The sequence below is a fragment of the Myiozetetes cayanensis genome, unplaced genomic scaffold (assembly GCF_022539395.1).
Source record: "Myiozetetes cayanensis isolate MyiCay16 unplaced genomic scaffold, myiCay2020 scf1, whole genome shotgun sequence".
NCBI classification, from domain to species: domain Eukaryota; kingdom Metazoa; phylum Chordata; class Aves; order Passeriformes; family Tyrannidae; genus Myiozetetes; species Myiozetetes cayanensis.
The window spans coordinates 108,135,071-108,158,789 of NW_026086604.1; the positions used below are offsets into that span (position 1 = coordinate 108,135,071).

Genomic DNA, 23,719 nt, shown 5'->3' on the forward strand with positions numbered 1-23,719 from the left:
ACACAATGATTTTTTAATATCTAAGACTAAGATGATATTCCAGAACATTGTAGAAACAAAACAGATAAATGTGATCATAAAAATACCCATTAAGCACAGCATTTCCACAGTCTGACCCTTTTTGAAAATCTTGACTATTTTTTTGTCTATTACAGACAAATACATGTTATCCAGTACTTCATATTCTTTAGACAGTAGCTAAGTATTTGAGGACAGTATAGATAAGAAGAGTTTAAAGCGTTTCCATCTTCTCTCATTGTTAAAGACAGAGAAAATGGCATCAAAATGTACCAAAGGTGCAAACACTCTGAATTCTTGTATTCATTTTTGCACTGGAGAGATAATTTAGGAAAAGTTTTTCCAACACCAGTCATTTCATCTGTGTAAAGTTTAAACTATTTCCTTATAATTCAGCACATCATTTTGGAGGAAGTACAGTCATGTCCGTTTCTGCTCATGGGTCATTCAAATTTTGGGAACACAGATCTCCTGCCATGTAACCTTGCTGTACATCTGCTGTACACACATCCACCTAGATTATTTTCCTTTTCTTTTTGTAATTTTTTTGGCAACTTTACAAATCTGACCACTTTCTAAACTGCAGTTTCCCCACCACACTTTAGCTACAAGGGACAAATGTTGCTTTCTTGACAGGAATTTTCATTTCAACATTAAATTTTGAATTCTTACCGTGGTCTGTAACTTCAGACACGTAGAGTTCACTTGTCTCATTTCTTCGTGGTTCATCATGTCCTACGGACACATAGTCACATGTAATGACTGGCTGAGAATGAATGAGGTGTTTTGAAGTCTGCTCATCGGATTCCTTAGTCCAGTGATGAAGCCACATGGAGAAACAGGTCCAGTTAGAGCTTTCAGCGGGATCTCAGTACAAAGGTTGCCCTGATCTACGCAATTGCTGGGGCTTCTATTGGGCAAATACTAAAATAAAATGCTAATGTTTCAGCCATAAGCAGGGACAAATTTTACATATTTTTTTCTCCATACACAATGGGAAATAGAAACCAGAATGTATGCAAAAGAAAAGGTAGAAGACAAAGCACTTAAAACCTCATTATTTCTGTGATGCTTTCATTGACTGTCTCCAAATGGACACTGTTCTCTCTACAATAAGGTGTGGTGCTAGAATTGAACAAGCCCATCTTCTGTTGCAGATAGTTTAAAAGCAAAGACAACAATTTACACTGGGAGTCATTCCAAGATTCATTTTTACTAAAAAACCAGTTGAAGTGTTAATATTCTCAACCAAATGAAAAGAACGCCCAGCCTTGCCAAATTAGTGTTAAAAGGATTACAATTCTAAACATCTTGAAAATGAATGTATTTTGAACTTTGATGCCACATAACCAGTAGGAAAATTTCAGAGAGCAGATTTAGCTTTAAGGGTGATGTAAGAAATTTTTGCGATGAATAGAGAGCCTGTTGAACCATATATGAATAATTGAATGCACTTTCCCACAGGTTCAACGAAGCAGTCCATACTTTGATCAGAACAGGACTGTGCCTCTAGTGCTAATAAAAGCATGTGGGAAACAGAAAAGTGTTGTACACTGGATGCACATAAACGAGGCCTCCAAACCAATGGCCCATACTTACACGTAGGATGTTGACATTCAGCTGCTGAAAATTACGGGACCTGAAATCTTGCATTCTTTTGACATTTTCTTGATATTTTTCTTCTGCCAGCTGTCTGTAAATACAGAATGCTTGTGTTTAGGATGTGATAGCAGGGTGTGCACAAAGGGATCTTCTAAAAGCAGATTCCACAATGAAATTCCCATGTAGGTAAACATTCATGGCGTGTACTAAAGATAAGGCTGGCTTTCATTAACTCGAAGAGATTTCATATCTTATTTCCAAACACTCTTATATTTTACTTTTGCAACTTGCATAATACAATTAAGAATTAGTAAATTACTAGTTCCAGTCTTTTTTATTTCTTCCAAAGGTCTTAAATACTTTGGGCTTTATTCCACTGTGTAGTGCAGGGACCTTTCAGCTGTAGACAGGCATGCAACATTGTGTGTGCTTTGAATGCTTCATATGGGGGAGTTGGTAATTGTGGTTTCCTGCATAGGAACAACTGAAGGCATATGCTACATTAAGCACTAAAAGCTACATTAAGCACTGAGTTTTCCCAGTTTTTCCAGTTCCTGTAACTATATTCCCTTCCCATCCATCTCTAGATTTGTACTGCTCAAAGCAGATCTCCAGTCTGAGAAGGTATAATTTTTGTGTTGTTTCAAATATTTTCAGCCAGAGTAGCTGAGAATAATCTAGAGCTCCATGTAGACCCATTTTAATGATTAATGACTGACAAGGTTTGAATATTAATGTTGCCTTTATATTACAAAACAAATACATTTAATTTTGTTGTTGGGAGGAAAAAAATCCCAATGAAAATCTCGATAGAATACACCAAAATGGAAGAAAGCAAAGAAAAAGAAAAGCAAAGCAAAGAAAATGAAAAGCAAACTAGATCTATCCTGCAATTAGTATTACTTCCTAATCTCCATTCACTTTAAACAAGTGAGAGTGACATCCTATTTATAAATTTCATATTGGTACAAGAATTGGCCTACTATATTACTGAAAACACCAGACAGAAGAGGTGTTAAATTTAATACTTTTTATACAATGGCTTCAATTCAAGGAGTTTTCTTTCTAAAATGAGAATAAATGTATGTACCAAATGCAATGGTTTCAGTCAAACACAAATGGTCTTCAGACAATATTTTCCAAAAGGACATGAAAGCCTTTAGTTCTTAGTTTCTAGGTTTTGGGCATGGGGGTCACAAAGTGGCTCAAGTATTGTTAGGATGTGATTTTACAGAACACAGTTGTTCAACTGCAACTATTATTATTTGCAGGTATATGTAGCTGCAGAGTTTCTGAGGCCATAAATTCCAACTTCATGTCAGTACACAATATTTTTCTGTATGAGGACATCCTTATCTTACTGAATTGCTGACATGCTTTGGCACAATAGGGTTAAGATGCCAATTCTAGTGATCAAAAATAATTATTCCCTCTATTAGCCTCTATAAATACTGAAAAAATATTTGTTTATTTACATTGCACTTTGAAAAATGCTTTAGAAGAAAACATTAAAAATTATTTACAAATTACTGTGGTGCTCTTCCAATTTTCATTCCCGCCAAATTGTATATTTGAATATTTTTAACTGGGAAAATATCAAATGTGTCATCAAAACAGTATATTCTGGTTTAAAAAAAAAACACAAAAACTAACCAACATGCATAGACATATAGCCTTCCAGCTGTTTCTCGTACTCCATCAGAATCAGTACATAATGTCCTCCAAACCCACTTATTATGTCTCACTCACTTAACAAAAAACCAGAAATCATAAAGCCTTTATAACACAACTATTACCCTTGTTTGATCCTTTGATAAGACTATTCTCTGAGCTATTAACTTGTATCGGAAAACCTCTGAGGCCAAAACAACTGACAAAAGCTGGATTGTAACTAAATGTCCAGCTCCTAAAACCATTTAATTCTTAAAATAACAAGTCAGTAAAAAAAGGTCTCGTATTGTAACACATCTGAAAATCTCTCATATACTTATTTAACCAGAAACACAGTGCTCAAAGTACCAGTTTTGGGCTAATATTCCAACTTCTTTCCTACATAAATAATTACTGTGATTTACTGTCATCCAAAATCCCCATTCACTTTGAGTAGCTGAAGACCCTTTCTATTTTTATTTCTACCTTGACAATTCTAACTCTCTCGTTAGAGTGTTGGATGGAGAAAATTGCATGGTTTGGGCACAGCTTACTTCAACTTCTTTGCTTTCTCATCTGCAGCATTTAACTTTCTCAGCCGCATTCGTTCCCGTGGAGTCATTTTCTGCACTTCAGACAGTTCCTGCAGAGTTTGCAAATGAACTTTCCTCTGCCTGAAATGAAACATGTGCAAACCCATCTTCATATAAAAATGTAAATATTCACTATTTTGGTTTGATATTGAAACACAGTGACATTTCAAATGGAGTAATTAGAAAATCAGTGGAACTATAACAGACTAAATAGACTTTAGTTTGGACAGTAAAGCCTCTTCTAAATTGAAATATTTAAACTTGGATTTGTGAAGAATGTGAATCATTTCAGGGGAGGATGAAAAAGGTAAAGTTATCCCCTTAGAAGAATAAATGTTGAAGTACAGTGAAATATTTACCCTGTCAGGCTTCATTATTGGACCTATTCAAAGTACACAGGCAGTCTCTAAATGAGAGCCACAGAAAAAAGCAATATTGCTTGTACATTTTACATTGATTGTTTCAAGCTGTCTAGAATAAAGGAGAATATTAATGAGTCTTTAATGACAGATATAATTATCATGTTGTCCTTTTGAGTTTCTGGTCCTAATCGATAATAACAATTCACTGGTGAAATGGTCTCCACAGACCATCTCTGAAAGGTGTGCATGAATTATTGACTTACGTATTTCAGCTGTATTTATCAACAGAGGAGAGCAATATTAGTCCTTTACCCAAAAAAGGATACTAACCTCAGATTTTTATCTCACATGTTACAGCAATTACAGAAATTCAACCATAGTTTGAAATGCCTTGGTAGTCATTTTCACTTACACCAATATATATTTGTCATGTATTTATGATAACAAGTATTAATTTCAAATTACTATTTTTGCCCTTATGAGATAAATTCACTTCTGATAATCTAAGAGCCAGGTTTGTAACCACACAAATTGTAACACTCCTTTTGGACTATCATTTTGAAATCAGGATTTTAATAAATGAGCAGAGAACATTTCATTATGCTTTTCAAATAATGCAAAGATATGAATATTAGTGTGAAATATGAAATATTAAGGACACAGACAAGAAGAGTTCAATTATTCATAAGAATGGAACTAACTCTTCAAGTATGAATAATGTAGACATATTTCTTGTCCTCTGTAAAAAACTTTAAATTATAAGAATCTCTTGGGGAAAAACCCCATTTTTTCATTCAAGTCAAAGCTGAACTTGTACAGCTTCATGCTTACTTAAACATTTAAAATTTATGAATTGCATGGGACCCGAATAAAGTAAGCCATCAGAGGCCTTTACTAGAAGAAACTAGACTTAATCATAAATGGCTAAAAGAATTCCTGGTGAGAAGAAAGTAATATTGTAGTATTTTTGAAAAATTTAAAATATAAAGTAGCAATGGTTGCAAAGGACACCATTACAAGAAACTTTGTACGCTCACTGGGACCAGAGTATTGATCCATTACAGTAGATGTGGAGAATTCACTACGCTTAAATTTTTTCTCCTCTTCTTTTCCACTTTCTATCATTTTTTTCAGGTTCTTTTAGTTCATTTTACCTACCTCTTTAGATCTGGGAATTGCAGAAATTACTTGGCATTTTGCTTACCCGTAGCAATACAGACAGCTAGTGTTCTCATAAGTACAATGAAAGTCACAATAAGATCATGAATTTTTGCATATTTCAAATACTTGGACAAAAATAATCAGACTGTAGCACATGTTAGGGTAATTTATAGGGAAGCTTCTCCTAGGATTTTTTTTTTCTCCTCACATTTATGTCTTGAATTTTAAAATTTCCAGGTAAATTTCCATGCTCAAACAAAAGCAGTTGTCATTTAATTTATGGGAACTCTGGACCTCTGCATGGCAGCAGCTGAGTTTCTATTTCCTTTTAATAAAAAATATAACCAGAATGTTTTAATAAACGTGTAAAACCAGAATATATTCAAAATAATGACAATGCATCAGGTATAGAACTTAGTATATATTACAAACAATAGAAATTGGTTTTATCAGTCTGTTCTAGAAGCATGGGGGTATTTTAAGTCGGAGTATATACTGGGCAGGTAACTACACTGCTTCCTTAAAACAGCTGCAATCTTTTTGGTAGACACAGAAAATTTGAAATCTTGCACTCACAAGATAAAGGCATGGATTAAAAGTTTCTTGGAGATTCTCATACTCTATGTTTCAGTAAGCGTTAAATACTCAATATAATCCAGATACTGTTGGCATAATATTTGGGCAAGATTTCAGTGCCCCAAAACTCTTTATGGTATATCTCTGAGGAACTTCTCTGTACTTAACTGTATTTAATTTGAAAAGGCAGGAGTCTTCTCAAAGTTAATTGAAACAACTTGAATGTATAGAGTATATATTGTTTGATTTTACATCAATGCTTGCAAAGTTCAACAACCTATTTATATTAAAGGTACCTATTCATGCCAAAACAGAGAGCTTTGGTCTCACAAAAAGACACAGACTTATCTGTCAACAAGAGACAGAAGCAACAGGACAGAAAACCAAACCATAATTTGTAGAGATGAGACCCTACAGATACACTACCAGTACTTATACTGGATAAAATGATGTACAGAAGATTTTGTGAGTTCAACTGTCTGTACTCTGCTTTCTTCCTACAAGTGATTGTAAACAACACTTTATTTGGAAAAGCTGAAGACGGTCACCTCTTCTGAAGGGATGATTGCAAGCAGCAAAATTGGCAGCACCTGCAAAGTGACCACAACTGCCAAAACTGTGGGTCCTGGTCCTAGAGCTGAGGTCACAAAAAACCATAAGGGAAAGGCCTATTGACTCAAAAGCACTGCTAATCCTGGACTGGAGTGTGGGTTTCTTTATTGCTGTTCCCTAATAATCAAAAGACATTTCAGGTAGCTGTTAAAGAACTGAAAGTTATTCAGAGGAAACAAGAAACAAGGGTGTCCATTGCTTCCTCACAGGATTACAAACTCCTGATTCTGAGCATGTTAGCTTCTAACTGAGCAAAACCTGTGCAGAAAACTCAGGGACTGGAAGCAAAGGGGAGATCCAGCTGCCAATGAAACTGAAGAGCTAATTTACAAAGGCAAAATTAAATTGCCTGTGCAGACATTCGCTTTAAACATTGCAGCATTGTAATTTAATGCAATTAAATAATTTAAAATATATTCAGTGCCTGAGAGAGATTATGTGCAAAGACATTACTGATGTTAGAGCCAAGAAATATCACTAGCCTTAATTTCTCACTATAGTTACAAGACAAATATAATAGTATCCTAAAAATTTATTAGATGAATATTAGTTTATGCTTTTTAGCTTAGTGTCATTTAGGAAACATAGCTTTCACACTCAATTATTAACAGGTACAGAGACAATAGCACTATAAACGATCCTGACATAACTAAAATGACGACTTAAGCCTTCAAAATTTAAAGACAAAGGTCATAATTTACATACCAATTTGTACTAAATTAACATAAGCATATACTACACATGCATGCACAATTCACACAGTCATATAATAAAAATATTTGATCCACAAATTATGTGCCTTACTAATGTGGTTTCTCTTCTGTGTTTCTGGGGAATGGGTCCCTCTGAATATAAAGCACTATAAGATTAACAGAAGTATTAATTATATTACTTGGCAACACCGTAATTTCATATACTGCTGCCTATAAAACTGTTAAAAATACTTACACAGCATCAAAAACAGAAGCAGTATCTTTCTGCCAGTTAAGTGCCTTTTCTTTCACAGTCATGTTTGTGAATTCGAACTGTATTTTCTGCAAGGAAATAAAATAGAAGGGGTGTCAACAGTTGATGCTAAAGTTATCCAGACTCTTCAGCTATGACCCAATACAGTCCTAATGTAAAACCTGACTACACAGTTTCCTTCCCCACCTTCTTCTAAAGCCAAATAATATATACCCTGCAGCCAAAAGAGCAAGATGCACTGGTTTTTATTAAAATTATTACTAACCAGAACAGTTTAGATATATATATATACCCAGGCCTAAATGATCTGCACTTGCTACACATAAATCTCTGTTTTCCTTATTGCTCATAGCATTTAAGAGGAGATACATTCAGCATATCAAGTGACAAGGGCTTCATTTCTCACTGCCTCACTCCCTCAGTCATATTTGTAATACAGCTCTGAAAGTCCCCTGGGTTAATGTTCCCATGAACTGCTATCTAATTATTTTTTCTCAGCATGTTTTCCTTGTTTCCATTCTGTTTCTGCAAAATGCATACTCAAATGATAAGTGTACAGCTATCAGTTTTCCTTACACACCTTTAGTTGTTCATCAATATAAGGGGTCTTTAGGATCTCAGCTGCTGCTGGTCTCAAAGAAGGATTCTTATTTAACATGCTGGAACATCAAAAAACAAAATTAATAATTCAGCGATTTTTCAAACTAACTGAAAAACCCACTAAGCAAGAAAATCATATACCTGCAGAGCAGAGCATTCAGTTTGCTTGGATATTTATCAGGAAGAGAAGGTGTATCACCTTCCACAATTTTTATCACAACAGACAAAAAATTCTGTCCAGTAAATGCATGGTTCATACAGCACATCTCATACAAAATGCATCCCAAAGACCTTGAAAAATAAACAAATAGGAATAGCATAAGCAATATTTTTGAAAGTAGCATGCATACTGATATTACAGTAAGTAAAATCCCAATCGTATGCCCTTTTCTCCAGGGAAGGATATTTCATTATCATAGTATCCTTTTCATCTAAAATATTTTTATGCAGGTCACAAATTGATAAATTTATAAACAGGATAACTCAACATTCTATTTCTACAGATTCTATATATAAATACACATATTCATATATATATATATATGTAAAAATAAAGTAAAAACCCATTAGATGAACTACCTTAAGCAATCATTAAAGAGTAAAGTAAAGAATACAAATTTTTAATTAGTGACTGACTCAGAAAACAGTTTAGTAGTGTTTGGGCATAGGTTTGGTTAAATTGGTTTTGCAAATTAATTTCTGACAACAGACTGAAGCTAAAATTCAAGTTCAAATTAAATAATGCCAGTTTCAAATAACAGAAATGTCTTCTGGTGTGATTTCACTCACTTGGTCACATATTCAAAATAGATTAGGAAATCAGTTTGTACTCAAAGAAATAAGGAACTTTAGGTGAGAGCATCGTATTGCAACATCTAAAACTAAATTTCCTCAAAATTTTATTTGGAGAACATATAAGAAATCTGAACATGTAGTTCTGGAGACCTGGCTAAGAACCAGTGTCAGTTTTAAATAGTTAAAAACCAGGAAGAAAGATTGCAAACAATTTTAAAAGGCCTTTTGCTTTACCATCACCCTATCCACCAATCCTAATGGCAATCATAAAAAATCAGCAAGTTGAACATTCTAAAATAAACGCTCTCATAATAATTTATATAATGACTATTTATAACAGTTTGCACTTCAACCAGGTTCTGTCTGACAAGTGTTTTTTAAAAAACAGTGGTGTTGATCTTTCAAGGCTTTGAAGGATGATCAGTGTTACCTCCAGTTTACACTCAGGAGAGCTGAGACACTGAGAACTGACTTGATCAAGGTCATGGAAAATGCTGGTGAGAGCCAGACACAGGTCAAGACCAACTTAAATATCTGAATGTAGTATTTGACTGTGGTATTTATAATTCACAGAAGTAGTAAGAAAATAAAGCATAGTGATAATAATTAGAAGTACGTACAGGTGAATGGCTTTCAGGAAAAGGATATAAACATTATCTTTGAAAGCAAACAGTGAATAAAGTTTCAATTATTCATTCTGGTTAAAGGAGAAGAATTGGTTTGATCCTTCTAGCACTAAAAGAACCAGAGCAAATAATTTTAAAGCTGAAACACAGGGTCTACATACAGTGCAAATAGGGAAGAAGAGAGAGAATGGGGTGCTCCACTCACCGGTACTTTTCAAGCATTATGTGAAAACAATTACCAGTGAATTTATGCTAAGGACTGCCTAAAGACCAACTAATGAAGTACATAAATAATTGCCTAGTTTTTTAAAGATTTAACTGTCAAACAGCTTTCAAACTTCCAAAATCAGTAAACAGTAACACACAAATGATGATCTATATTTATGATGTATGTTCAAATTCTGAAACAAAATAATTACTACATGAGAAAATACTTAAAACAAAAAGAACAACGAAAAAACCCCTACACACATAGCATCAAATAAATATGGAAACCAGCCAGAGAGAAGAAAAAAAAAAATGAAGGAAAATCCCAACCTGACAGACTGTACTATAACTTCTTTTTGCAGAATCAATCTGTTTTGGAGGCTGCTTGATTCTGGCAGCTAAAAATTGCTTAATGAGCCATTAGGAACATAGGATTTGCCACATCGGGGAAGCTGATTTATTCATCTAGTTTAGTACTCTGACTACACCTGAGGCTTTGGAGAAGGATGAAAAGAATGCCCAGGGCACTCTGTTGCAGCCAGGGCCGTGAACAAGGCTACCCAGGGAAATCTCCATCTGCCCCACGAAACATAAATATAGGGGGGGGGAGGGAAGGCAAAATGAGGGGAAAGGAATAAAGTTTTTAGTGCAGGATACAAATCTTTGAAATTAAATAAATATCTCCTAAGCTGAGAAACGCTGCTCTGGGTCCCAGAGCAAGCTTATTTCTTCTCAGGAGAGCTGCTGAGCTGCAATTGCACCAAGCTTTTGCCTCAAAACTCAGCTGTGTTTCTACATTTCTGGTCTAAGCACCTTGTAAGGAGCAAGAGAAAATGTCTTCCTTATTCCCATAAGTAATCTGCACATGATCCAGACATATAATTTAATTAGTTTTATAATCTCAGCCTACATAATTGCCAATGTTATAAAATTCTAAAATAGTCATTAAACCATCCAGCCAACACATTTGGTTTTGACGACTCCGTATATTCATAAACACGTTTGACAAAGTTCCTAAACAGCACATAACTTTAGTAAAATTGTTGTATGACTAGTTCACATTGCAGCTGCTTATGCTTAATTACATCATAAAATGGATCATCTGGACAGGCTTCAGTGTGTTCTCTACAACCTTGACTGACAGACCCGTACCTTTTCCTTCTCAGGAGAAACCACTCTGAGGTTTTTGGTGCTAAATGTTTGCACAAGCATTCTTGTCCTTTTAACATCTTTTGATGTTTTTTGTAAAAAATGTCTTACAGCTGTTCCAAGGCTGTAAGATCCAAGTTAACTTTTAAATTCAGCTCCAAAAGCCAATAATGTAAATGGATTTACCCTTGTGGCTTACATCTCTCAGTCTGATCATAGCAGAAGGTCTTCAGTTTGTTGGCTTCAGAGGAATACGAGGAACATGTTTCTGAATTTAATTTCTTCATATTCACTCATCAGCCCTTAAATGAGAACCCCATGCTGGCTGTCTTCCCCAGCCTCAACATTGCTCCTACTTGAACAGTGTCAGTAGAGTGGCTGGAAAATAGAGGGTGGACACAAATTCTATCACCATGTACAGAAGGAAGCTGCCATGAAGCATGATGAACATGATGCTCTTAGTCCTATGATTTAGTTTTTGGTAGTCCTGTGAGGAGCAGGGAATTGGACTCCATGATTCTTATGGGCTCCGTCCAACCTGAGATAATGTATGATTCTAAGTACTCACATACCATCACAACTATATCAGCCACTGTCTTCACTAGTTTACTGCTGTTTTTGGTAACTAATCCACATAAAATTTGGCAGCAAAACAAACAAACAAACAAACAAACAAGCCATTTTTGGATTGCTAATATTAAAGAAAAAGACAACCCGGAGGAAAAGCACAGACAAGCAAGCACGATAAATCAAAGTCACAAGATCTGTGATGTAGGTAGCCCAATTTATGTACAACGGCTTTACATGCAATTGTGACATTACTTTGGAAGAAAGGGGAAAAAAGCATTTGTTTTTCAACAAGTATTTCTGTTATAATTTTTGTCCCTGAGATAATTTCTAACATACAATATGAACAAATCCATTGAAAAGTTCCTGGATGTTAAAAGTTACCTTATATGTTCATATTCTTGAAAAGAAGAGGGAAATGTTATTGCTGGTAACTGTTTGCTTCAGTTTGCTTGACCAGACAAATGCATGCCATAGCGCTGGTGCCATGGGAATTCCTGCCAACCCCCAGCACCAGCACTGGTCCCACCATGCAGTGCATAAGGCCAGGAAGGGACACCAGGACACTGGCACAGAAGTGTCTCTGGGTCACACTGTGCTGGTGTACCAGTGAGCCCAATTACCACTTGCACACACACACGTCACTGACTGATTCCCGACCTGCCCTGGACTCTTGGGTTAGTCACTGTCTCAGCTCAGCTGCCGGCACTGCTTTGGCTTTTAGGGGGAAGTACTGATGGGTAGAGGGGTTGGTGAACTGCTGAACTGAGACCAGCTGCCTGAGGAAGCTCCTCACATGGAAAGGAGAAACACCAGACTGCAGAACTTCCACATGTAAAAACTGAAAAACATGAAGCTTTTTCCCATCTACTGACCTTGGGTTATAAAGGACAATACTTCTCACACCAGCTGCTGCACTATGAATATTCAAGCCAGTTTTGAAGAGCCAGTTCCAGAACATGCAAGTGAACATGAAAAGCACAATGTGTCTTTAGAGCCCATCATTAATGTGCTTAATAAATTAAGGTCTTTCCAATGAACAACGATTAACTGGAGTGAACAGTGAGAGAACCCTGATAACACAGTAAGATAGCACTTAACTGTCTTCTGCAGAAGATATTTTACATTATCTTACATTTAACATAGAACCCTTGTAATTCTGAATATTTTAAGTCCTGCTAGAGATTGGAATGACAAGTCTGAAGAGAAAACATCACTTCAGGTATATATAAAAGACTTGGGCAACTCCTTGGCATTCCTCAGGGGTCAGTACACAGTACTGTTTAAACCACTGTCACCAACATGGAGAGAGGGATTGAGTGTATCCTCAGCAAGTTTGACAATAACAAGCTGTGTGGTATCATCAACATGTTGGAGGTAAGGGATGCCATCCAGAGGGACTGTGATGGACTTGAGAGGTGGGCCCATGCCAACCTTATGGAGTACAACAAGGCAAATTTCAAGATCCTGCACTTAGGTCATAAAAACAGACTGGGCAGAGAAAGACAGTAACCCTGAAGAGAAGGACTTGAGGGATGTTGATTGATGAGAAGCTCAACATGGCTCAGCAACGTGTGCTTGCAGCCCAGAAACCGAATCGTGTCCTGGGCTGCATCAAAATAAGTGTGGCCAGAAGGCTGAGGGAGGCAATCCTTCCCTCTTGTGAGACCTCACATGGAGTACTGCATCCAGCTCTGGGCCCTCAAGATGAGAAGGATGCAGACGTGTTGGTGCAAGTCCAGAGCAGGACCACGAAGATGACCAGAGGGTTGGAGCAACTCTCCTATCAAGACAGGCTGGGAGAGCTGCAGTTGTTCAGCCTGGAGAAGAGAAGGCTCCAGGGAGACCTCAGAGCAGCCTCTCAGTACACAAGGGGGCCAGCAAGAAAGCCAGGGAGAGACTTTTTACAAGGGCGTGTAGTGATAGGACAAGGAAGAATGGCTTCAAACTGAGAGAGAGTTCAAGGTCAGGTTGAGGATGGGGCTTTGAGCAACCTCATCTAGTGGAAGGTGTCCCTGTCCATGGCAGGGGTTTGGAAATAGATGGTCTTTAAGGTCCTTTCCAACCCAAACCATTCTATGAGAGTATGATTCTCTGTGAGGAATTGAACTTGCTGCACACTGGCCCAAGGACTTGATCTCATCTGGAGCCTCCAGGGTGGGTTCCCTTGTATGTTCAGGGACCTCTTGTCTTTTGGGCCCTGTTAAATGGGGAAAATGAAAAAAAAAAAAAAATCAAATAAAATCATTATTTAAAAAATAAAAGATGAAACTATGAGAGTCCTGATGAAAAAGAGTTTCCTGGCTCAAAAAAAGAAGGGATTTGTAGGCTGGAGAACTGGTGAATCAGGGCACGCTTCGTCCTTAATGCCCCTACAGTGAGGGCCATGAAGCTTGTACTGAAGGCAGTTCCACTCTCAGATAAGTGCTCTTGGTCATGCTTTAGAAAGATTACAAAATGCATAAAGTATAGCAGAAAGCTAGTAGCTACTGAGTTTGGGGTGGGGGTCTTTTTTTTCTGTGTTTTTGTAAATTTCGAAATTTATAAAAATAATTTCTAAAAATATTGGACCAAACTCTGCTTGCATTTCCTCTGTACAACTTCAACGACTTACACGAATTGATGCTAGTAACCACAAACAGAACTTAAACATGTATTTTACATTCCATTTCAACTGCAACAAAAGCAATTATTCCTTACATCAAAAGAGCACAAAAGGCAGGCTTCCCTGTCTATTCACTTGTTTTGACATCTCTTGAAATCTTCTCTCAATATATTTTTATTGACGACGTGTATTAACTGGCATTTGTTTTGATACAGATGAACTAGAGAGAATCCGACATCAAATCCATAGCAGTCAGCTACACAGACCATGAGATGAGATTCATGACACATCTGTTGACTGGACTGAATGTGTTAGCTGTGAAAAATGGTTGCTATCATTTGAAAGTATAGATGATTGCTCTCCACTTTTAGAATTATATCCTGCAGTCACAAGTATACTCTGAAAAGGCAGAACTGAACTGAAACTAGAGTAAATTATCAAGTAAAAAACATTATATTTCAGTGGCCAAATGTTTTACAAAGGAATTTTTCCTGATTTGAAATATTTATAAAAATGAACCTTCTGATATGCACACCTACAGAAAAAAAAAAAAACCAGACAACTAAAACACCTCATAAAAGAAACAAAGCCCCTTACATATAAAAATACTATGACAGAATAAAAAAAAAACCACTAATAGCTTTAACTATAGTCTTAAAACATGAGATGTTTTAGGACACACATATAAACAAACCAGATATTTTCCCCATTCCAAAAAAAAATCATTTTTCATCTTGGCTTGCAAGAGTGCCTGCACACCTAAAAGTTTCCTAAAGTCTTTCAAAAGATCTTGGCTTCTCAACTTCATTCTTTAATCATCACTTCAGAAGTCCTGATCTCAAGAATTTGTGCCAGCTAAGTGCAGCACTGACACTTTTCTTTCTACTTTTGAACCTGTCCTAAAACAGAGTGCTTTTTTGCTTCTGTTCTAACACCACAGTTATTCTCATTTTCAACTCCACTTCCAAGTGCTTTCTTCCTTTTAACATTTGCCAATATTTTTCAATTCAGTTCCTAAGAAGGTCCTTCTGCTATCCTCTCAGCCAGGAGTCACTCTTTGCTCATCCACTTAGAAGCTTCACAGAAAGTTGCTTCTTTCAATTCATCTATCTCAATGTGAGAAAAAAAGAGATTTCCCCCTTCCTAGCAAAACCTGAGCTTGTCCTACAATCATCCTGTACCATGTCAGAGACTGGACCTGAAACTTTCTCATCTTTAAAGTCCCAGACAACCCAGAGTAACAGCAAACTACATGCTAATATTAAGGAAAAGGCTTCAGATTGGCAACATATGATTCAAATGTCCCAAAATAGTTTTAGTGGAGTAGTGTAAGCACCCTACTGAAAAAGTCTTTAAAAAAAATAAAAAAGAGTAATTCCTAAATAACATCAAATGCTGACCTAGAAAATAAATACCTAATCAAACTAAAATAGCTGACTACTCACCAAATATCAGATTTTGTGTTATATCCCTGGTGCTTCAGTACTTCTGGACTCATGTAGTGTGGTGTCCCAGTAAATGTGGTTGCCAGGTCACATGAACCCATCAAAAGACAGGAAACTCCAAAGTCTCCTAAAAATATAAGCAAACCCAATAATTTATTAATATAAATCTATATGATATAAACTTTTTCTGTTTATTGTTAGAAATAACTGTACATCAAAAAAAAACAAACAAAAAAAACCAAAAAAACAACAACAACCCAGGCAGTATTTAAAACAATGGAAAAACTGATTTTCTGTAATTCTTCAAAATAAAAACACCACAAAGGCATAACATCACAGAACTATGTGGATTTAAAGAGGTCTCACAAGGCCACCCACGTCAAATCCCTGGCTGCAAGCAAGTTTCATGAGGCTGTTCAGGTCCAGGTCCAGTCAACCTTGAAGTACCTTCAAGGCTAGAAATTTCACCGCCTCTCCTGTGTCTGACTGTCTAAGAAATGTTTAACCACAAATCAAAATGTTATTTCAGACATGATTTTTTAAAATCTCTTTATTGACAAAACATCTGCTAGACTGTTCTATCATACCAAAAACATACCTTTAAAAAAGTATGGAAATCTCACCAATTTTAAGAAGATTATCTTTCAAAAATATATTCTTCGCTTTCAAATCCCTGTGAAGTATCCGTCTGGAATACAAAAGGAAATTCAACCTCATCCAACTGGAAGCATTCACAGTCATGTATTAAGTATTTCTAGTATTTACCTTTTCCAAAAGGCTAGCCCACCACTGCTACAGGCTAATTCTGCAAGTGACAATGCACAGGCAATGGTACTAAGGAGCTTCATATAAACACAGAGGTGCATTCACAGGTACCCATATGCAGGATGAGAGCCTAAGCAGCCAGGATAATAAAAACGTACCCGGGGATCCCAGCTTAAGAATACAGATACAGACTTGGCATGAGCTGCAGAGGAAGGCAGAAAGGCAAGTCTTCCCATCTGACTTGTCTTAAAAGCATTAAGTCTTATTTTCTGCCAGGAGAACGAGATGTCTCACAAGAGAATAAGTGATGAGAAAAACAACAGTAAGAGATTCTCAAAGCTCAGGGAACTCTCCTTTGGAGAAAAAGTATTACTTGAAAGACAAATATGTATATAGACTAGGCTAGTCGTTCAATTTTTACAGTAACAGTGTGGAAGACAAAAGAACTTTACAGTAAAGACAGAGATGAAAAGGAAAAGAACAAGTAGCTTTTGCAGACTTATTTTTCCATCAAAGCCTGAAACAACATGATAAGCTACACAGCATTTAAGGATATACAGAATCTTTTCCATTTCTAGAAATCTTACATGTGTGACAGTAATTCTGCAGCCCCTTAGGAAAACAGAACACCTCTACAAAACATGTTCTCAACTAATTCTTGTCAATAATGCTTCCAAAAGCACTGTTCCCTATAACTTCAACTAAACTAGAATTCATCCACTTTTAAAATGACTGCTAACAACACAGAGGATTCATTATCAGCTCTGCTCAGGAGGAGGTTAGAAAGGCATTTGATACATACTGGCTACAGAAACTGTATTTGCTAATACAAATACATTAGTCATTCAGCCATTTACATCATGTAAAGGAAGCAACTCATGTCTAAGATTCTTGAGATTGGGACAGGAAAAACAAATATAGTAACCGATTTTAATTTTTCCTGAGCAATCCTCAAGGATTATCTCAAATTTGACTGAACTATTAAAATCTTATGCATTGGCATAATGAAATTATTTTCAAAATAGTTTCTATATTAAGAATAAAAAATATGCATTCTGAAGAACAATTTCAATACACAATTAAGTCCACAACTCATTTGAAAATAATTTCTGCAAGAAGAGAAATATTAAATTCAGTTCACAAATGGAAAAAACCCCATGAAAAATAATACTAGAAGCCATTGCAGTATGTACATAGACTGGGCATGAAAAAGAAATATATTTTTTTAATGGGTCTAAGTAAAGAGTTTTTTATGCTTCCTATAGCAATTTTTTCTTCAATTTTTTTCTTTCAATTTTGTGTCCTGAAAGCAATGCCTGTAGAGAAAGGTTTGCACACTGGGAAAAATAAAAGTCTTATTCAGTGTGTCTCCACTGATGTTTATAAGTTATTTGCTTTCTATTTGACAGCTTTCTTGAGCAATACACATACACTCATCATACATTACATCAGTAAGGATATTAAATTAAGATGGTATGTATTATTCTTTCATAAGTGTATATATATACAAACACACATGCACAGTTTTACAGAAATCTTGCTGTGTTAATTTAGATTCATAAAGCCTTTCCTTACCATTTATCACACAGAGCCTTTGAAAGAACTTGTCTTTCATATGTTTTCTTGCATATTGTTGTTGAGCATTGGTGGGGTTTAACTTTTTCTATTACTACTGCTTTCTAGAAATATAACCACAGAATTTTTGAACCTAAACGTTTTCTGAATATCTGTTATTTTACTAACAGGTACCTTTAAATATAAAAACTATCCAGAAAGCTTTTGGTAGCACATTGTTTGAAAAGGAGATGAAAAGAAGGTGTTTGGGTCACATTAGCTTGAATTAAGATGTAATGTTGATATAATCTTGTGATATATTGATGGAAATTCTTATTATTATGAACATTGTTTGTATTACCAATAATTATAAGATGCTTTCACATATTAATATGACAAAGAAATACGTGGGGTGAATCTTTGGAACTTTCCATGATGATGTCTCTCAATGCAAGCCACCATATTCTGCCATGATGTATCAGAAGATAAACAAGTTACAAGATGAAACCTTAACTGAAACTATTTTAATTCTAGGAAGAAAAAAATATTGAGCCTGCACTGTAAATCCTTTTTAAGAAAGAGTGCAACTTCTTTATTGCAGCAAAAGAGACTTATAAAGGTAACATGAATTAAATGGGCTCCAGTAAAACTTGACAGACAGTGAAGTAGTTATTGACTGATTGTTTTAGATAGAAATTGACACTTTAGGACAGTTTCTAAATTGGGCTGTAAATACATCTATGTTCAATAGAGTATCTGCTTGCTGTCTCTTAGTCATAAACCAACAGGACAAAGCACTGAGCAGTGGGCAGCACCCTTGAATAAAGCTTTGTCTGCAACACAACCAGCAACAAGTGAATCTGATGAAAGCTTTCACAATAGTTTACTACTGTGAAATACTCAGTAATTAGTTTCTCTTTCCTCTATCTGAAGAACTATGTAGAGCAATAAGAGGTTCTGGGTAAGCCTAAATCCTGTACTATCTGCTGCTTACATAAATGGTAACCCTTTGAAAAAATCTCTGTGTTCATAAATTCTTCATAAAGATTGGCAAAGTGATGGAAAACATAATGGTCAGATTTATTCAAATTGAGGTTAAATTAATCAATGGCCTCATTGCCTGATTGCTGTGGGATTAATTTTGTGCACTTGACGTGTGATGCGCTACATGTGTGCCAGAGAGACCACATGACGGTTTCGTGCTGTCTCCATCTAGATAAGACCACTGAACTATGTTGTCTCTCCCTTACTTCTCTTTCTCTCTCTAGTTATATCAAACACAGATGAAGATGGAATCTGTTTAATTCTAGATAAGTCAGCTTTCACGTTGCAAATTAAAAAATCTTTCCAATAATGCAAAATAGCCAGTAGGTAGCGCAATGTCCACAAGATATTTACGTCATTTTTTTTTAATTCATGAAGTATAAGTAATGGACAGGAATGTCTAACCCGTATAATCTTTACTATCACAGGAAAAGAAAACAAAAAACCTGAGGTAGTCAAAAAGTCCTGGTTTAAAGTAAGTTTCCAGCATAAGAGTTTTCAAAAAGCATAGGAAGTTCAACTATAGCTGTACAAGAAGGACAACCAAGTGAATAGTCTATGTTTAAAACCAGAAATAACAATTTTTGCTGCTCTGAAATAAAAACACCCATCCACAGCAGCTGGGTTTGCTAAGGAATGGCATGAGGAAGTCCCAACCCACAGGTTACAAACTCTTCAAGCTTCTAGTTCTAGGGAAAAGTTTTCTTTGCATTGGGACATAATTCAAACATATATTACAGCTTTTTTCTATATCAGTAGAGAAGAAATCATGAATGACTTCTCTATACAGAAACAGGGTTGTTATTATGTTTTAGTATTTCAAATTAATTTCTGTAAGTAGTTCTAAATTCTTTTAAGCCTTTCCAATTTAAGCTAGTGTTTGGCTCTAAAGTAATAAGAAGAAAAACCTAAATTTTTAATATGCATACTCAAATAACACATTATACAAACAAATACATATAAATAAAACTAAAACTGTGAAGTCATTTGTAAGTGTCTGGAGAGGTACTATTAAATAGCTATGTTTCAAATGGAGAAAATTAAATGCTGTTTAGAAAATCAAATTCCTGCTTCCACTGGAGAATTAACCTACTTTTTGGGAAACCAAATAATTTAATATACATATTTACTGAAGAAAGTTTATTTTTAAGATTTTATTTGGCTTTAAAAATTTCTTTGAGAACAAGTGGACAATGAGTAACATAAAGAGAAGAGCAGACAAAAGAGACATATGTGAAAACCAGAGATAAAAGAGGCATGAAGAAATACAGAAATTAAAAGACAAAAAGAATAACCCATACGGTAGAATAGTGTAGTTGGAAAGGACCTACAATGATCACCTAGACCAAGTGCAATGTTGTGATTATTCTGCATTAGTCTGCACAATGCATCTTCTAAACACATACACTACAGGAAGGATTTCATCAAAACTGGACTTTACAAAGTAACAAAACTTTTAATGGTAAGTTGTTAGGTTGGAGTTCAAGAAAAAAAAGAAAATCCCCACACTGATAGTTCAGTTAAATTGTCAGGCTTTTTATTTCCATTTTGCCCCATCCTGTCAGCCTATGGTGAATGCTGGAGAGCACAGCACTGCAAGAAAGCTCTCTTCACTGTGCTCCCATCACTGCAGTCTGTTGGGAAACACTTCATGTTTGCCAACAGCCCTAGATAAATTGGTATGTAGGAACACAAATGCTCCTGCATCCTGGGCAGCAATTCACTCTGCCCTCTTCCCTCTACAGTCTGACACTGTAGGTGCAAAAACTCATGAAGCATCCATCAGTTTAGGTCAAACACATTCCACACACTTAACTTCAGTTCAACTCAGAAATGGGTGGTTTTGATGATAGGTGACTTTCTCTCCTACCTACTGCTCTGCTGCAACTCAAGTTCAGGTAAGTAAATTTTGCCCAAGCCCTGAAAAGGTGACAGCACCAGGTGATGCAGAAAGGGGATCAGACAGGGCTCACACACATGTCCAGTATACTGGCAACAAGGGAACTGCTTAGAACACTGAGGTCAGCCTGCCTAAATCACATCACAGGCAAGAACTGCACTCATAGATATGATCAGGCAGGTATTCACGTATATACACTAGTCCTACTTAAACCATGTGTGATCTCCACATATCTGGATCACCTGTAGAATTTTTTTTAAGTTAATCTTTGATGTTCTGTTCAAAGTGATGTCTGTTTTCAAAGAAGGTGTGTACGTAACTTCACTGATTTTAGTGGGAGTCCATCAAGCATATATATTGGATTCTTCACATTAAGTATCTGCAAGACATCCTTGTTGATTCCCCTCTAAAAAGTTGACTTTGTTTTAAACCTTTAATCCACTTTCTTCGAACAATACAGAACTCTTTCTGTTGTGATACATTTTTCATTTGGCTCTTAGAAAAAGTGTGTCTAATGCTAAAAGACACCTAGCACTGTGCTGCTAAAAGATATAATGCACAATGTTCTTGCAGGATAGATAATTAATTACAATTGAGATATATGACATATACTAAGTAAAACAGTTTGGTGAACAGAACTATATACCAATACAAGATAATCCACATGGTTTCACTTCTGTTTGAGTATCTGCAACTAGTCAGTAAGTTTACTCATTCCCCTCCCAAGCTAAATGGTCTCATAATAAATGACTGTACCTTTCATGCATATAGTTGACTCCGAGTAACAACTGTATAAACCAGTCTATTACTTGACTTTGAGTGATTGTCTTCCCAGAATCTTTGTACTCTTGAATTTTAAGGTCTAGATCTCCACCCTGAAAAATATCACAACATATTTGTCTATTTAAAGCAAGTTTTTAAAATGCTATCTCCTTCATCGAAGTACAGGACTCCACTTTCTTAGACCTTTCAGGCTCCTTACCACGAAGTCTGTAAAATTAATGCACATGTGTGAATTCTGAATTCTCCCTGGACCAAAAGCATACACAACTGAGGATCAAAGTGAGATCAAGAAGTCTGGCTCCATAGGGAAGGTAGGTCAATTTGCTCTTAACATTATACAATATCATCAAAGTTTTGAAGTGTTCTTACTTCATTTCACCCAACTTAGATGTGTGCATCTGAGCTGGTCACCCCAAACCCCCTTTATGGCCAACACAAAGCAAGATGCACCTGTACAGTGCAGTTATCTCTGCCTCCTAGTTGTGTACCTTAGGAAGGGATGGATCGTGTTGTAGAAATGCTGTTTCTCTGCAAAGATTTATGATGAGAGCCTACACTGACTGCCTAATATATAGACACCTAAATAAGTAAAATCTATCTGACCCAATCAGTCTAAATGAGTTAATAAATTTGAGGAAAACTTTTCCACTCCAGTCAAACACTGCACAGTCAAGAGAAACTCTGATTTATTACATTAAAATAAGCATGTCAGCATCAAAGAAACCATGTTGCTCTCTTAAGAATTAAAATACAGTCTTTAATTATGATACTTTGCCCCTCTTTCAAACTCACTTTTTCCAGAAACAAAGCAGATTTAAAGCTGCAAGAAGATGTAGCATGTGTTAGCAAATACCTCATTAAAATTACAACTGATCTTGAATTAATACTGGAAATGGAACAATATGACGCACAGTAGGGAGTGACAATAAACCAGAAAAAAATATTCAGAAAAAGACTACTTTAAAACTGTAAGCCAGACGTTTGGAAAAATTAATTGTACAACAACATGATGAAAGTGGATTTTTAGGAGACTTACAGTAAAACTGTTCTTTTTGCTAAAAAAATAGACAGATGGCTGTCAGCTGATTGTTTATCCAGTTTATAAAATGAATGGATCTCGTCTACAAGAATGCACTCACATTAGTGGTAAGCAATGTGTTGAGGTAACTAATCCCAGAGCAAAGCGACTGTGAGCCTCATTATATTCTAATGACTACTTACCTTACACCAGGACAGCTTATTCGCCATAAATCATTACTTTTACATTATACATTCTGCATAAAATCAGAAGTTTTGTGTGCCATATACAATAGTTTAGCCTGCATGACTGTATCAGTACTGTCATTTCCCATCATCAACCCCTTTGACCCTTTGCATTGCTGACCCTCAACATTTTATGATCTCTTCAGCATTTCTTATTTTTCTGTTCCCAGCATCCCAGTGCTTCATGCTACTACTACAAAATAAGCAGGTTCTGTCCTCACAGATCCATGCATTTATGTCCCATGCCTTTCACATGAATTTACAGTAATTTCTACGGCCCCTGAGGTTGTAAGTTACAACATTGAAGAGTGCGTTAAAAGAAATCAAAAGTATTTTGTCATATAGCAAAAACATGTGCCCCTGACAATGTCCTGCAATTTTTTAACTGAAATGTCTGAATAATCTCATTCCCTAGGGAAGGGAATATGGCTTCAGCTCTCCATCTGCCTCCCTGCTGCAGCCCAGAGAGAAGCTCTTCTGGGAACTTGGAGCTCTCAGCAGCTGCTTCCCCTTTGCAACTCCAAATGTTCAACAGCTTCCCCCGTGGCTGCTTGCAGCAAAGCAGAGAAAAGAAAGAAAAATGCTGGGTACTCTGCTGCAGGGCAACTAGATGGGCTTTGTCTGAGCCTACTCACACACCTCAAAAATAATGACTCACCTGTTCCAGACGAAACATCCCCAGACCATCCACATCCAACTGTAACAGTTGCCCAAAACTGAGGAGATGCTCAAACTTGTGCTACTGGCCACAAGAGACTTTGTACTATCCAGGTGAGGATAAATGAAGTGCAGCAGGCTCCAACCAGCGTTTCTCCCTGTCCCAAAGTGGCCCCTCTCACAACAACACATTGAAATGAAAAGTGCAAAGAAAATAAG

General features: G+C 36.2%; 1 protein-coding gene across 6 annotated transcripts in view; it reads right to left on the minus strand.

Annotated features, from left to right (window-relative positions):
• NEK11 (NIMA related kinase 11) overlaps positions 1 to 23,719 on the minus strand; it is an 83,073-nt gene that overhangs the window by 39,195 nt on the left and 20,159 nt on the right. For 5 of the 6 annotated variants that reach the window (XM_050315562.1, XM_050315575.1, XM_050315550.1 and 2 more), the window contains 9 exons: positions 21,554 to 21,672; positions 16,158 to 16,222; positions 15,535 to 15,661; positions 8,282 to 8,431; positions 8,121 to 8,199; positions 7,523 to 7,608; positions 3,825 to 3,944; positions 1,618 to 1,711; positions 691 to 826 (listed from right to left, as the gene is read on the minus strand). In XM_050315562.1, coding sequence (XP_050171519.1) covers positions 691 to 826; positions 1,618 to 1,711; positions 3,825 to 3,944; positions 7,523 to 7,608; positions 8,121 to 8,199; positions 8,282 to 8,431; positions 15,535 to 15,661; positions 16,158 to 16,222; positions 21,554 to 21,672 — 976 coding nt within the window. The remainder of the gene's footprint in view (positions 1 to 690; positions 827 to 1,617; positions 1,712 to 3,824; positions 3,945 to 7,522; positions 7,609 to 8,120; positions 8,200 to 8,281; positions 8,432 to 15,534; positions 15,662 to 16,157; positions 16,223 to 21,553; positions 21,673 to 23,719) is intronic. The other variant, XM_050315567.1, reaches the window with a different exon arrangement.